This window comes from Oppia nitens, unplaced genomic scaffold (genome assembly GCF_028296485.1).
Source record: "Oppia nitens isolate AA-2021 unplaced genomic scaffold, nextdenovo-longstitch-racon4-pilon3 scaffold38_pilon_pilon_pilon, whole genome shotgun sequence".
NCBI classification, from domain to species: domain Eukaryota; kingdom Metazoa; phylum Arthropoda; class Arachnida; order Sarcoptiformes; family Oppiidae; genus Oppia; species Oppia nitens.
In genome coordinates, this window is record NW_026533219.1 from 430519 (window position 1) to 447500 (window position 16982).

The 16982-nt window shown below is 18.5% G+C and overlaps 1 protein-coding gene across 1 annotated transcript in view; it reads left to right on the forward strand.

Annotated features, from left to right (window-relative positions):
* Positions 1-685: 685 nt before the first annotated feature.
* The window catches only part of LOC128957181 (adenylyl cyclase 78C-like), a gene marked incomplete at its 3' end in the record, with an annotated part of 29255 nt that continues 12958 nt past the window's right edge, over positions 686-16982 (forward strand). Inside the window, exons 1-7 of the mRNA XM_054302903.1 lie at positions 686-1992; positions 4954-5159; positions 9273-9422; positions 12569-12720; positions 13558-13669; positions 14253-14380; positions 14495-14533. Coding sequence (XP_054158878.1) covers positions 714-1992; positions 4954-5159; positions 9273-9422; positions 12569-12720; positions 13558-13669; positions 14253-14380; positions 14495-14533 — 2066 coding nt within the window. The remainder of the gene's footprint in view (positions 1993-4953; positions 5160-9272; positions 9423-12568; positions 12721-13557; positions 13670-14252; positions 14381-14494; positions 14534-16982) is intronic.

The following is a 16982-nucleotide window of genomic DNA, read 5'->3' on the forward strand; positions in this document are numbered from 1 at the left end:
AATTATATATATATACTTATAATACATTACTACTATACACTAATATATATAGTAGTATATCAATAAAAAAAGTTAAAAAAATACAATAAATATTTTCTTAATATTATACTATAGACTAACAATTGACTTAATAGATAATGTATTTTCTAATCAAAACATAATAACTTTAATAATAATAATAATAATAATAATAATAATAATAATACAAATTCCTATATCGTGTCTCTAATTATTATTATTATTTTGATTACTACTACTACTACTACTACTAAAATATTATTAACAGTACTTAACTTAATAAATCATTAAATAATTAATTGCTATAATAAATATTATGGTGAAAATCTCTCTCTCTCTCTCTCTCTCTCTCTCTCTCTCTCTCTCGCTCTCTCTCTCTCTCTCTCTCTCTCTCTCTTTCAGTCTCTCTCTTTATCACAATTTTTTTTATCTCTCTCTCTATAATAGAAACAATGGATTTTCAACTATTTTCTGGATCGTCGTCGCCGTCGTTGTTGTCGACAATATAGGGATTAATTGGTGATTAAATATCTCTGTGTCTCTAATATAAGATAAAAAAACATTATATATATATATATATATATATATATATATATATATATAAACACATAATCTTCTTCATCGACAACAACAACAGCGACAACTATAACAACCATTTAGTTGTTAGTGTTGTTTAAATAGATTTATCAAATGAGATGTTATGTAAGTCTCGGTCACAACACTTATCTTCAACAACAACAGGTAGTGATGGTTGTGGTGGTAGTGGTGTCGGTGTGGATGATAATCACCACAACAACAACTACAACAACGACAACAAGTGTTGCAATATTGTTGTCGACGAGATAATAGCCAGAGATGGCGACCAACCGATTGCTGTCCAGCATATTGTGGTCACCAATAGTATTATTAACCATAAGAATAGGTCGCCGACGCCGACAACTGATGATAACAACAAACGAAAACATAAGACTAGACTCCGATTGTTTGGTAAGTCTAGAGAAGAGCTTAATATGGATGTCGAGGACAGCCATCATCACCACAACAACAACAACAACCGATCCACTGGTGTTAGGTGTAGTCCACGACAACAAAGCCAAACAAAGACAACCAATACACCAGCAGAAGCAGCGGCAGCGGTGATGGTAGACATACCGGTGCTGTCCATAAGCAACAGTACTGGTGGTGGTTGTGGTAGTGGTTTAGTCGATGACAATAGTATGTTGTCGTCGGCAAAAAAGGACAGTATGTTAGCTAACAATGCCATAGATTTGTGCCAACAAACACAACAACCGGACACTACTACTACTACTACTACTACTACTACCACTACAACAACTACCGGAGCCAAAGATATGGACGGCGGCGGCGGCGGACTAATCATCGATGGCACCGATGATGATGATGACCAACAATGTGCCGGCGGTGAAACTGGTGGTAGTGGAGGTGGTGGGGGTGGTGGCGGTGCTAGCAGTCCTACCCTATATTTGACGCACACTAGCGACTGGTCAGTCAGCTATAAAGGTATACTATTGCCAAAATTAACCAACGATTTCAAGGACAGTCATCTGGAGGCAGCCTACCAGCGCTACTCCCATCGACAGCGACAAAAATCGTTGATCATTTTGAACATCATTGATATACTACTCAAGATAAGCCTATTAATCATTTACGCTATCAGTGATACTACCAGTGCTGCTGATGATGATACTAATACTACTACCGGTGCTCTAACTACCAGTGCCACAGATACTACTATAACTACTACTACTACTACCGGGTCGTTGTCATCATCATCATCAGTATCGTCAGCATCGGATGCTTCTCATAATAGACTAAAATATCGTATACTATATAACATTCCCTGGTTTGTCATCAATGTATCATTAATTATCGTAATAACTGTTTGGAAACGGTTTGCCAACAATTATCTACATTTAGCCGCTATTTTTACGTGGATTATATTTAACATACAGGGTATGTATGTATGCATATATATATATATATATACTGTATATATATAATATAAATAAATTATTTATTATATACTGTACTTTTATCCCTATTTTTTTGATAAATTGTCTATTTTTTTAGACTAGTTAGTAGACCTTATTTTTTTGTAGAGAGAGAGAGAAATCTAACATAAATAGCATTTAAATATATATTTTTTTAAAAAATTTTTACACAGAATAGCATTTTTCTTATGAAATTTTTTATGAAATTATTTTAACTCATTTTTAATATATATATATATATAGAAAGAGAGAGAGAGAAAAAAAAAATCTAATATAAATAACATTTAAATATATATTTTTAAAATTTTTTTACACAGAATAGCATTTTTCTTATGAAATTTTTTATGAAATTATTTTAACTAATTTTTAATATATATATATATCGTATATATATATATATATAGAGAGAGAGAGTAATAAAAATATTTTTAAAAAAATCAATTTTATAATATAATAAATTATTTTCCATTTAATAGTATATAAATATTAATTTTGTTGTTAAAATGATTAATATAAATTAATATAATTTATTTTTAGGCCGATTTTATTTTTAATTACTCTATATATATATATATATATATATATATATATATATATTAAATATTAAGAGGAAAACTATTTATTTATTTTTTATTTATTTAGAAAAAAATTATAGATAACATAACATAGATTTTGAGAGAGAGAGAGAGAGAGAGAGAGAGAGAGAGAGAGAGAGAGAGAGAGAGAGAGAGAGTTAATATAAATAGCATTTAAATATATTTTTTAAAACAAAAAAAATTATTATTAAAATTTTTTTTACATTGAATAGCATTTTTCTTATGAAATATTTTATGAAATTATTTTTACTAATTTTTAAACATATTTTTTTAATACACAGAATAGTATTTTTCTTATGAAATTATTTTATGAAATTATTTTTACTAATTTTTAAACATATTTTTTTAATACACAGAATAGTATTTTTCTTATGAAAATATTTCATGAAATTATTTTAACTAATTTTTTTAAATATATATATATTTAATGTGTGTGTGATTTAATAAAAATAAAATTTTTAAAATTTATATATATATATATATATTCATAAATTTATTAGCATATATATATAACTTATATATATATAGTTAATGATAAGTAGTTATATATATATATATTTTTTGATAAAAAAAAATTAAGAAAATTAAATTAAATATAAAAATTTTAGTTGACAAATTTTGAATAACAAAAAATAAATAAAATGTGTTTAGACTAAATGGCATAAATTGTCAAGTAAATTATTATTATTAAAATATATAAAAAAATAAATAAATTTAAATTTATCAATTTTGTTGCATAATTTTTTCCCCATAACATTCAGCAATTTTTTTTAAAAAAAAATATTGATTTTATTTTTGTAAAATTTTTTATTTTATCAGCATTATTATTATATTTTTTGTTTTATTTATTTTAAAATTAGCAATTTAAGATTTTTTTTATAAAATAAATAAAATAAAAATCTATACACACATTAAATAATATATTATTTACTATTATTTATAATAATAGTAATATTTATGAATTCAATCAACGTTTTAAACATTTTTTTTATTAAAATAATAATAATAGAAATATTTTTTATATATTTATATATATATATATATAGTTTTAGTAATAGGAAACAAAATAGGATGTCTATGAATATAATATAATAAATTATTATTATTATTATTATTATTATTATTATTATTATTATTATTATTATTATTATTATTATTATTATTATTATTATTATTATTATTATTATTATTATTATTATTATTATTATTATTATTATTATTATTATTACTACATCAACAATTTATCAAAATTTATTAAAATGAAAAATTATCATAAAATAATATATATATAAAAAAATATGCTATTATATTATGAATTAAATTTGATTAAATTTATTGCTTATTTATATATATATATAAATATATATATATATATAAATAAGCAATAAATTTAATCAAATTTAATTCATTATATATATATATATATATATATATATATATATATAAAGTCTAAATTTTAAAAATCTAAATATAAATTTGTATATATAATGTTTCATGATTTATAATATCATATTATATATACTATATATATACATATAATTTTAGATATTATATAATAAACAATATATATATACTATTAGTTTAAATAAAATTATATATTTATTTAGGGGACGGATAGACATTATTGGAAAAATTATTATATATTTTGTAAAAATATGTAGTTTTTAAATTTTATGGATACATAAAAAATTAATTTTATACAAAAAATAAAATAAATCTATGTTATGTTATCTATAATTTTTTTTCTAAATAAAAATAAATAAATAAACAAATAGTTTTCCTCTTAATATTTAATTTATATATATATATATATATATATAATAGAGTGATTAAAAAACAAATCGGCTTAAAAAATAAATTATATCAATTTATATTAATGATTATAACTTAAAAAAAATAATATTTATCTACTATTAAATTGAAAATAATTTATTATATTATAAAATTTATTTTTTTTAAATTTTTATTATTATTATATATATATATATTAAAAATTAGTAAAAATAAAATCATAAAAAATATCATAAGAAAAATGCTATTCTGTGTAAAAATTAAAAAAAAATTAATTAAAAAATATATTTAAATGCTATGTATGTTAGCTTTCTCTCTCTCTCTCTCTCTCTCTCTCTCTCTCTCTCTCTCTCTCTCTCTCTCTCTCTCTCTCTATTACTTACTATTATTTTTTAGTTTAAAAAAAACTAATAAATAAAATAAAATAATATATATTAAACAAATAAAAACTATAGCATATATATATATAATGATATATCATATATATTGCATACACTAATTAATTAATTAATTAATTACTATATATGTATTTATAGGCCAAATCGGTTTCGGTATTGAGCTCCGGGAGGAACGGCTGGAGATGTCGGTAGCCGGTGGGGCCGTCTGGCACATCATATTCATTGTCTATGTTACCTATGCTATGATGCCGTTACCGATGCGCTGGTGTATCATCTGCGGTGCCATCAGTTCACTGATTGATCTCATTTTGGAGACATCTCTCAATAATAATAATAATAATAATAATAATAATATTAATGAATATAATAATAATAATAATGCATTTATACGAATGGTATGTATAATATATATATATTTATATTTATATACAGTATATGTATATATATAAAATATATTGAATAATACATTGTATAAAATTTTCATAATATATCAGTAGTAATAATAATACTAATACTAAGTTATAATAACAATAACAATATTGTCAAATATATATAAAGTATTGATACATAAAGTATATATATATATATATATCTAGAAGTTTTATATTATATATAAAATAAATATTTTTTTTATATGTGAATTGATATAAATACGGTACTTATATATTATATATACTGTACTAATATATATATATATATATATTGTATTTTTTTTGAATATATTCAGTCTATATCTATAAAACTGTTTATTTTATTTTATTTTTTATTTGTATGTATTGGTATCTATTGGTTAATATATATATATATATAAAATCTCAATAAGTAGCCCACGGGCTGACACTTAGGGATATATAGATAGATGGATGGATAGTGAGGAGGACTGGTAGTCAATTGAGTAGTCACTTATAGTATATATATATATATATTATATATATATATATTGATTATAATATCTATTAGCATATTATATATTATTAATCAATTTTTAAATTTTTTTTCACATTTTTTAACAAATATCATAATAATATATTTATTGATATATAATACTATTTTTTATGTGTGTGCTTATTATTTTTAAATAAAATTTAAATAATTTTAATCAGTAACAGAAAAAATAAAATAAAATAATAATCCAATAAAATTTAATAAATACAATTTAATACGATATATTAGATAATAATTTACATATAATATACATGTATTAATATTAATACATATATTATATATATATATATTGTTATAATGCTATCGAAACCATATTATAAATATACAGTAAAAAAATTATTTACCAAAAAAAATAATGCATTTCTAGTTGTTTTATTTTTTGCCACTATTGTTATACAGCTATATATGTATATATATATACATATATACATATATAATATGTATATAAAGTAGCATTTTATTGCAAGTATAGAAAATAGTGAAAAATATATATAAATATTTTCAAATATTGTCATAAAATTAATACATATATTTCAATATGAATTTTATTATTATTATTATTATTTTCTTGAATTTTATTTTATATATATTGTATATTCAGTACAATAAAAATAAAATAAAAAAAGAAAGTTATTTATAATATATATATATATTATTTTTATTATAACATTATATATATATATATATATGTATTTCAATACTAAACTAAATATGGCAAATATATTGTATTCAATTTGTATTTTACTAGGAATTCATTTAGTGATAATATGATAATAATAATAATAAAAATAAAATACAGGTAATACTGTTATATATAACAAATATATAACATATATGTATAAAAAAATATATATTTGATGTTATTTATAGAAAATAAAAAAAAATATTTCTACTAAATCCCTACAGAATCTTAAATATATATATATATAAATCTATAACCAGAATATTCCTAAACTAAATAATAATAATAATTTGTTATATTTACTGTATATTTAGGTTTTATATTATAGATAGTACTGTATATATTAATGAGAGAAAGAGAGAAATTATAGACTTATTATTTGTAATAAAAAACAACTAAAATAATAATAATAATTATTATTATTATTATAAATATGAACGACACACACAAAAAAATTTATAACTAATAATTATAATTACAAAAAAAAATAAAAATATATATATATAATATTTAATAATAATTATTTTAATAATAATAATAATAATAACATTAACTAGCATCATTAATTTTAATAAAGTCTCAAATTTTAATATTAATATATTATTATTATTATTATTATTATATACATAGTAGTAGACGATAATTATAATTTCAAATTTGGATAATATATATACAGAAAAATGTGTTTTAATAAATTAGGTTTTGCTGCATACACTGTATACACTATATATATATTAATCTATATTAATATATATATATATATATATATATATAGGAAAAAAATAATTAATTAATTAATATTTAAACAAGTAACTGAGGCACATAAAAAATAAACCATTTATTATAATTATTATTTGTTCAAAAAAATATATATCAATTTTAATCGGTTTATTATATCTTATATTTTCATATATATATATAAAAGGGCCTTACATTAATCTCGGGCATGGGGTTTTTGCTATAATTCTTAAACGGAGTGAGATACATTAATTTTGTAAAAAGTGTATTAAAATGTGATTTACGCGTGATACTATAAAATATTTAATTTTTAATTTTAATCACGTGATCATATATATTCTGAGATGTTTGCAAACCACTATGTCAGAACCTTACCTATAAATGATAGAAAAAAATTTCATCAACAATATTGTAGAGCTTAAATTGGAAATTTATGGGAAGAAAATTTTTTTGAAATTAATCAAAAAATAATTTTTTATGGTTTTTCAAACTTGTAGAAAAACACATTATATAAAATAGTCGAAAATAAAATGACGTTATTTATTAACAATAGACACTTAATAGATAAAGATTTTATTACTATTACTTATTATGAAAACAAAATTTTTTTATGTCAAATATTTTTTTAGATAATTAAATTATAATAAAAAACGCAATATATTAATTCGATAATGTAATTTGTAATTAAGTTTGATTATCTAAAAAAATATTTAACATAAAAAAATTTTGTTTTCAAAATAAGTAATAGTATTAAAATCTTTATCTATTAAGTGTCTATTGTCCATAAATAACGTCATTTTATTTTCGACTATTTTATATAATGTGTTTTTCTACAAGTTTGAAAAACCATAAAAAAATTATTTTTTGATTAATTTAAAAAAAATTCTTCCCATAAATTTCCAATTTAAGCTCTACAATATTGTTGATGAAATTTTTTTCTATCATTTATAGGTAAGGTTCTGACATAGTGGTTTGCAAACATCTCAGAATATATATGATCACGTGATTAAAATTAAAAATTAAATATTTTATAGTATCACGCGTAAATCACATTTTAATACACTTTTTACAAAATTAATGTATCTCACTCCGTTTAAGAATTATAGCAAAAACCCCATGCCCGAGATTAATGTAAGGCCCTTTTATATATAAGTTTATATATATATATATATATATATATATATAAAACATTAATATTAATTTAGCTGGTAGTTAGCTATCTATAACATATATATATACCGTATATATTATAAAAAACAAATATTTACTTTAATACTGCAAAAAAAATTATTTATAGTAATGTATTACAGTACATTTATATAAATTGTCAACAACAAAAAATAAAAATTTATCATCATCATCATTATTATCATATAAATAAATTTATTTACATTATTATTATTATTATTTTATATTGATATTTGAAAAAATAGCAATATTGCACTGTTAGCAATTAGCAATGTTAATAACCTTAAAAAAATTTTTGACAATTTTTTTTTGGTATTATTATTATATCAATATACAATATATATATGCTATATATATATATTGATATATACTGTATATATATATATGTTTGAGTGTATTGACGGAGACATACCAACAACAATCATAAGTAGAAAAAAAAATAAAAAGTTATATATATTTTTTGATTTTTAATACTAATATAACAAATAAATATAACAAAAAAATTTTTTTATATATAAAATTTTCTTGTTGTCGATATATATCATATATACTATATATACCGGTATATATATACTAGTATATATATATATATTGATAATATGTATCTATATTTTTCAGTATTATTATTATTATTATTATTATTATTATTATTATTATTATTATTATTATTATTATTATTATTATTATTATTATTATTATTATTATTATTATATTATACTAAAAAGTTATATATATATATATATATTGATTTTTGATACTAATATCAATATATAACATACACACAAAATTCAGTATAATATCTATCTATATATTTAGTATTATTATTATTAGTATTTATTTTCTTTAAAAATTTTTTTATTTTTATATATATATATATATATATATATTTAATATATCTATACAGATGACAGCCAATGCCTTATTGTATTTATGTATAAATTTGGTCAGTCTTTACACAAAATATCTGACAGATTGTGCCCAAAGAAACGCATTTCTGGAAACTAGACGTTCAATAGAAACCAGATATAAGACGGAAAAGGAAAACGGAAAACAGGTATTTGAAAAAAAACTAAAATTAAAAAAAGTTTTATTTTTTAATTATTTTTTGTTTTTAGCTATAATTTTCACACATATTTAAATTATATTAATATTATAATATAGGATTAATTGGAGAAAAATATATGAATATGTATTTATCTCTATATATATATAATTAATACTAAATAATAATTTTTTTTTTTTGAATATTTTATTCGAAATTTTTTTGTTTTTAATATTTTTTTTGTTTTGATTTTTTTAATATACCACTAATATGTTTGAAATATTTAAAATTATTATTATTATTATTATATATATATACATATATATATTATCAATGAATAATAATAATAATTGAGATCATTATGAATAATATATTATTATTATACTTATATATATACTGTATATATATATATATATTATTTGAAACTTAAATGTTTTAAAATTAATATATATTACGTATAATTTAGTAAATTTTAATTTTTCTATTCAAATACAGTAAGTGTTGTTTGATATGATATGGTGTTGTAGTCAAACAAAAATTTATAAGCAAAAAATTTTTTTAGGTATTTTACAACAACAAAAAATATTTCAATATATTATTAATAAATATTTTTTTTTCGCTCAATATTATATACATGAAATACATTTTCAATTGAAGCATACATAATAAAAGATATCTATATGTTGACAGATACACACACATACATACACATACATACATATACACACATACATACATACACACATACACACACATACATACATATACACACATACATACATACACACATACACACACATACATACATATACACACATACATACATACACACATACACACACATACATACACACACATACACACATACACACATACATATACACACATACATATACACACATACATACACACACATACACACATACACACATACATATACACACATACATATACACACATACATACACACACATACATACATACATTCACACACATACATACATACACACATGCCTATATATGATATATACATACACACAAATAAATACACATACACAAACACATTCATACACATAAATAGATACATACACATACATATACATACATACATACATACACACACACACACTCAGATACACACACATACACACATATACAGGAACTATACAATACAGTACACACTATGTATAATATATAATGTATACTGTATATATACTTAAAATTTAATAAATCTTTATAAAAATTTTGTATATATATATATATATTTAATAGAAATTTATAGAGAAAAAGAGGATTTTTAATATTTATTTTTTTTTGTGAGTATATAATATCATATAATATTATTGGGAGTAATAATAATAATAGGATTATACATGGTACATTAAATACTAGTTGCTATATTATTATTATTATTGAAAATAAATACCTTAAATACATAATATATATATTATATTTTAATATATATATATACAGTATATATATATAATTTAATAATAATATTTTTACTAACACGGTATTTACTGGTATACAAAAAAAAATTTAAAACTTAAATAATAATAATAATAATAATATTATCTCCAGAAAAAAATTTACAAAAAAAACAAACAAAAAAATAACTAATATTTTATAAGTTATTTTTTTTGTTGTAAAAGTTTTGGATATTGATTTAATACACTTAATTCCCCCTTATTTTTTTGACGCCCCCTCTCCCTCCCACACACACACACACACACAATACAACTAAAATTTTGTTTATTATATATAGAGTATATTTTTTAAAATTTGTTTGACTAACCCCCCCCCTTATCTATGGACGTTTGTTTATGAATATCCCCATAACCCTGAATAAAGTTATATACAGTTATACTGTATAACCCAATGAATATCATTAATCATTAATATATTTTTACTGTTAATTATGATATAAAAACTCAGTGTTTTTTTTAATAAATTATAAATATATTTGATATATATATATATAGTTTTTTTCCTAATAGTATTGTTGACACATATAATGACATATATATATAATAAATTATGATAAATAAAGTTATTATTATTATTATTATTATTATTATTAATGACTATATTTTAAAAACAATATTAATTAGCTATTTAATTAAGTTTTATTTTTATCTAATTAGCTATACTTTAATTAATAATAATAATAATAATTTAATATTATATAAATATTTTAAATATTTAGATATCATATGAAAAATTATTTTTTAAAAATTTTATTTAATATATGTTACAAATATGTGTTAAACGAAATATATAAATACCAAAAATAATAAAAATGAAAATTGCTTTAAAATTATTTAATTTTAAATATTTCTATAGTATATTATATATATTTAATTAAAATATAACATTTTTGTTATAGTAGTAGTAGTAGTAGTAGTAGTAGTAGTAGTAGTATATAATTTTAAACAGTTATTATATAAATTGTATTATTTGTATAGTTGTATTGTATATATTAATTATGATATATATAAATGGTTTTTATTGTTATGCAATACAATAGTCATTATATTAAAAAATTATCTTTTGTTATGTAGAAAAAAATATATTCATATTTTTATTATTTATTTTCACAAAATTAGATAAAGATATCTAAAGTTTAGATTAATATATATATATATTTATAAGTTTATATATAGTATATAATATATATATATACATATCAAACAAAAATATGTTTGTTTAAGCATTTTTTTTTTTGGTATTAATACAATAAAATAAAAAATGCAAAACAATTTTTACTGTATTTTGTAACTTAAGGGTAATTTTTTTGTTATAATATTATTTTGTATACTAAAATAGTATAGACTAAAAAAATATTTTAGTTATTTCAACAACAAAAAATAATTATATTATTATAGAATATATATAATATTTTTAAAAAAATATATTTAATTTAATTTTTTAATAAAATTATTTTTATTATTAATAATATGAAATACATTTATATGTTTATCTATTCATCTCTCTCTCTCTCTCTCTCTCTCTCTATACTTATTCACAAAATTTTTTTATATATAAAAATTTTTTATATATATATATCAATATTATTATTAATAATAATTTATTAAATATATTAAAATACAATAATAATAATAATAATAATTATTTTTTTTGTTTGAATGTATAATTAGGAGCGCCTATTGTTATCACTATTGCCCCGATTTGTGGCAATGGAGATAATCAGCGATTTGGCCAAAGAGGATGAACAACACAATCACCACAACAGGTCCATACTGTCCACACAGTTTCATAAAATTTACATACATTGCTATGATAATGTCAGGTAATAATAATAATTATTATTATTAATAATAATTATTAATAATAATTAATCATAATTATTAATAATAATTAATCATAATTATTAATAATTATTATTAATAATAATTAATCATAATTATTAATAATAATAATCATAATTATTAATAATAATAATCATAATTATTAATAATAATTATTAATAATAATTAATCATAATTATTAATAATAATTAATCATAATTATTAATAATAATAATCATAATTATTAATTATATTAATTATAATTAATTAGTGTTGGCAAAAAAACATAGAAATTTTTATTAAATAAATAATAGAGAATTTTTTTAGGAAAGTTTTTTATTTTAAAAAAATAATAGATTTTTTTGAAAGTTTCTAATTTCATAAATTTTTCGTTTATGGGATCTCCATGGTTAATTTTTTTAAAACATTTATCTCATAATTTTTATTAGTTATCTTGTTTTTATATATATATTTTTTTAATTAAAAAAGTTAAATATTATTACTGCTTAATTAATTATAAACTAAATTAATAAATATAATTAAATGATTACAAATAAATTTTTTTATAAAACTATATATATATATAAGGATTTATGTTATTAGTATTAGATTAGTATTAATATATATTAAATAATAATTTACAATAGCTATAGATATAGGGATCCTAATAGGGATAATAAAGTAAGATTTCTATGGGAATTTTCTCTGGGAAATTTATTTATTTTTATTTATCGAAAATTTCTATTTAGCCCATTTCCTACTAAAATAATACTTTAAATTTATTTATATATATATATATAAATTGTTTTATTTTTCAATATTTTCAATATTATATATAGTATACTGTTTGCTGATATACAAGGCTTTACGGCACTGGCCTCCCGGTGCTCAGCACAGGAATTGGTCAAAGTATTGAACGATTTGTTTGCCAGATTTGATAAGCTCGCACAGGTATGTGTTTATGGTGGGGTGTGTGGATAGGAGTAGGGGGTGTGTGGGTGTGTGTCTAATTATATATGATTTTATCAATTTTATAACTATAATGAAAATACAAGATTTTTTTCAATTTTTAATTAATTATATAAAAAATATATTTTTAGAAATTTTCTAAATTATTAATAACACATATATTTAAATTAATTTTTAAATAAAAATTTAATTCAACGATAGATATAATAATGTAAATAATAATAATAATAATAATATAGATAATAATATTTATTTTTTTTAAAAAAAACAACAATAAATTAAAAATGTTTTATAATTTTTTGAATTATACAGTAATTATTTATTTTTTTCAAAAAAAAACTCATAATAATAGCTATTAAATAACACATTAATATGTTTTTTATAGAGTTTTTAAATATTATAGATTAAATACAAAAAAAAATTATCTTTTATTATGCAATTATTTAATTAAATAATTTTATTGTTGTTTTCTGGTTAATTAAAATTGTATGAAATTATCTAAATATATATTTACTTAATTTTTTGACACAAAAAAAATAATTTTAAAAAATAAATATATATTTAGGATAATAACTGTCACCGAATCAAACTATTGGGCGACTGTTACTATTGTGTGTGCGGTTTACCCGAAGCCCGGGCCGATCACGCGGCCTGTTGTGTGGAAATGGGTCTTCACATGATTCAGGCCATCAAGTAATGGTTACCCCCCCCCCCCATAATCCCCACCCATCCCATCCCATCCCCACTATATAACCCGACACAACTAATATATCATTAATATTATTATTATTATTATTATTATTTTAGGAGAGTTCGCCAAAAAACAGGCGTTGATCTCAATATGAGGTAATTATTATAGATATATATATATATATATATATAAAATATGTCATAATTTTGTGGGTTTAAAAAAATTATTATTATTATTATTATTATTAATAGTAGTATTTTTTGTTTGGTTGTTGTTGTTATTTAAATAAATTATCAAAAAGTTTTTATTTTGATTTTTTTTGTTGGTATAAATAGTTTAGTTTTTTTTCTTAAATTTTTAAATATTTTTTTGTTACTGTATTATTATATGTATTATTAATATAAATTAATTGTTTTTGTTTGTTTGTATTGTTGATTATTATTAACTTTGAAAACTATGAAAACTAATTGAATTTTGGGTTTTTTTAATATTAATTTATTATTATTATTAATTAAATATTTATTTATTTGCATTAAAACATTAACAACAAAAACAAAAAATCTCGATATTTCTAAATAATTATAATATATATCAATATATATACAGTATATGTAATATAAATTTTTTATTATATATATCAATGATTAGATTATAAATTATTAAAATCAATTTATCATTCAAAACAATAACACAAAAGTTTATAAATTTAAAAATAAATAAATAATTAAATTGCAATTTAATTTTTAATGCTAGAATAAATTTTTTAGTATTTTTTATAAATCAATTTAAAACAATTGAAAATAATTTTTTTTATTTATAAATGTCATGAAATACTATATATATATATGTTTGTTGTTTGGTATAAATATACGGGTATTTAATATATTAGTTATTTATATAAATTTTTTTGTTGTTATTGTGATATACTGTATAGAAAAATACAATATATATATATTATATTATATATATACAGTATTTATATACAGTATATATATATATATATAAGTGTGCAAACAGTGAAACTAAAAATCTAAATTAAAATAATGTGTTTTTTAGCAAATAGTGATTTTAAATTTTTAAACAATAGGGTAAACATTAGTTTTATATATATGTGTAAGTATTTACAGTATATATCAATACTGTATATATTATATATATACATATATATTATATATATTATATATATATATATATATATATATATTACTTCAATAGGATTTACTTTTACCCGTGATGTGAATATAATGTAAATCAATCGATGCTTTTATCTATTTATATATATAAATATAAGTTATAAGTTTACAGTAAATATATATATATATATATACTGTATATAAAACTTTAATACATTTGAAAGACAAATCCTAACTTTGAAAAGCCAAATATATTTACAGTTTATATATATATATAGTATATTAAAACTAAAACATTTCGATATACACTATATATATATATATATATATATATTAGAGGATAACAATAGAGTAGAGATTTTACGTGACAAAACATTTTAGTATTAAATACATACAAATAAAAAACTATAGTATTTAGCAATATATAGATTTATTTATATATATATATATATATCAATAGTGTTTTATATTACAGTATTATTATTATTATTATATAACAAGCAATATGTTTAGGGTGTCGTTTAAACAGTATTTTATTTCAATGAATTTTATTTTGCTATTTTATATGTATTATTTATTTATTATTTTTTTTGATATTAGATTTATTTATTTATTTTCTACAACTAATTTTTGTTGTTAATGTTTGCCTTTATTTTTTTATGGGATAAATCATTTGATATACAAATAATATAAATAAAATTTGTATATTAAATACTGAAATAATAAAAAAATAATAAAAATAAATTATGCAAATACTATTTTATTTTTTATTTTTTTGTAAAAATAATAGAAAAATTAAATCAATTTCTAAATTACAATATATTTTTAATAAAAAAAACAAATTTATCATTAATCTTATTACAAATAAAAAATTATTTATTAAACAGTATATATTTAATCTCAAAAATATATTAATTAATTTAAATTATTACAAGTCATTAATATAACTTATGTCTACAAAAAAATTTTTTTTAATAGTTTAAAATTTATTAAAATTGTTTACACTATATTAGTATTAGTATTATTACTATTACAACTTATATCATATTATTTATATAAATTGTAAATTATATATTAGATAAATACACATACAGTGTATATTAATATAAAACTAACTTATTATTATTATTATATATATTTAAACCCCATATTTATACTATACTATATATATATATATCATATTATTAGATTATTATACACACTTGAAATGTCTAATACTAAAAAAATAATACACTAATTTATATAATAATATATATATATATAATATTAAGTGTAATAAAAATAATAATATAGATATATCTATTTATTATATTAATATATATACAGTATATATATATATATATGTTGTATTTATTTTTTGATTTTATACATAATATAATAATAATAATAATATATAGTTTAGTAATCTATATATAAATTCTATACTATATACTACTAAAGTAGACGACAATTTTTGACATTAATTTTTATT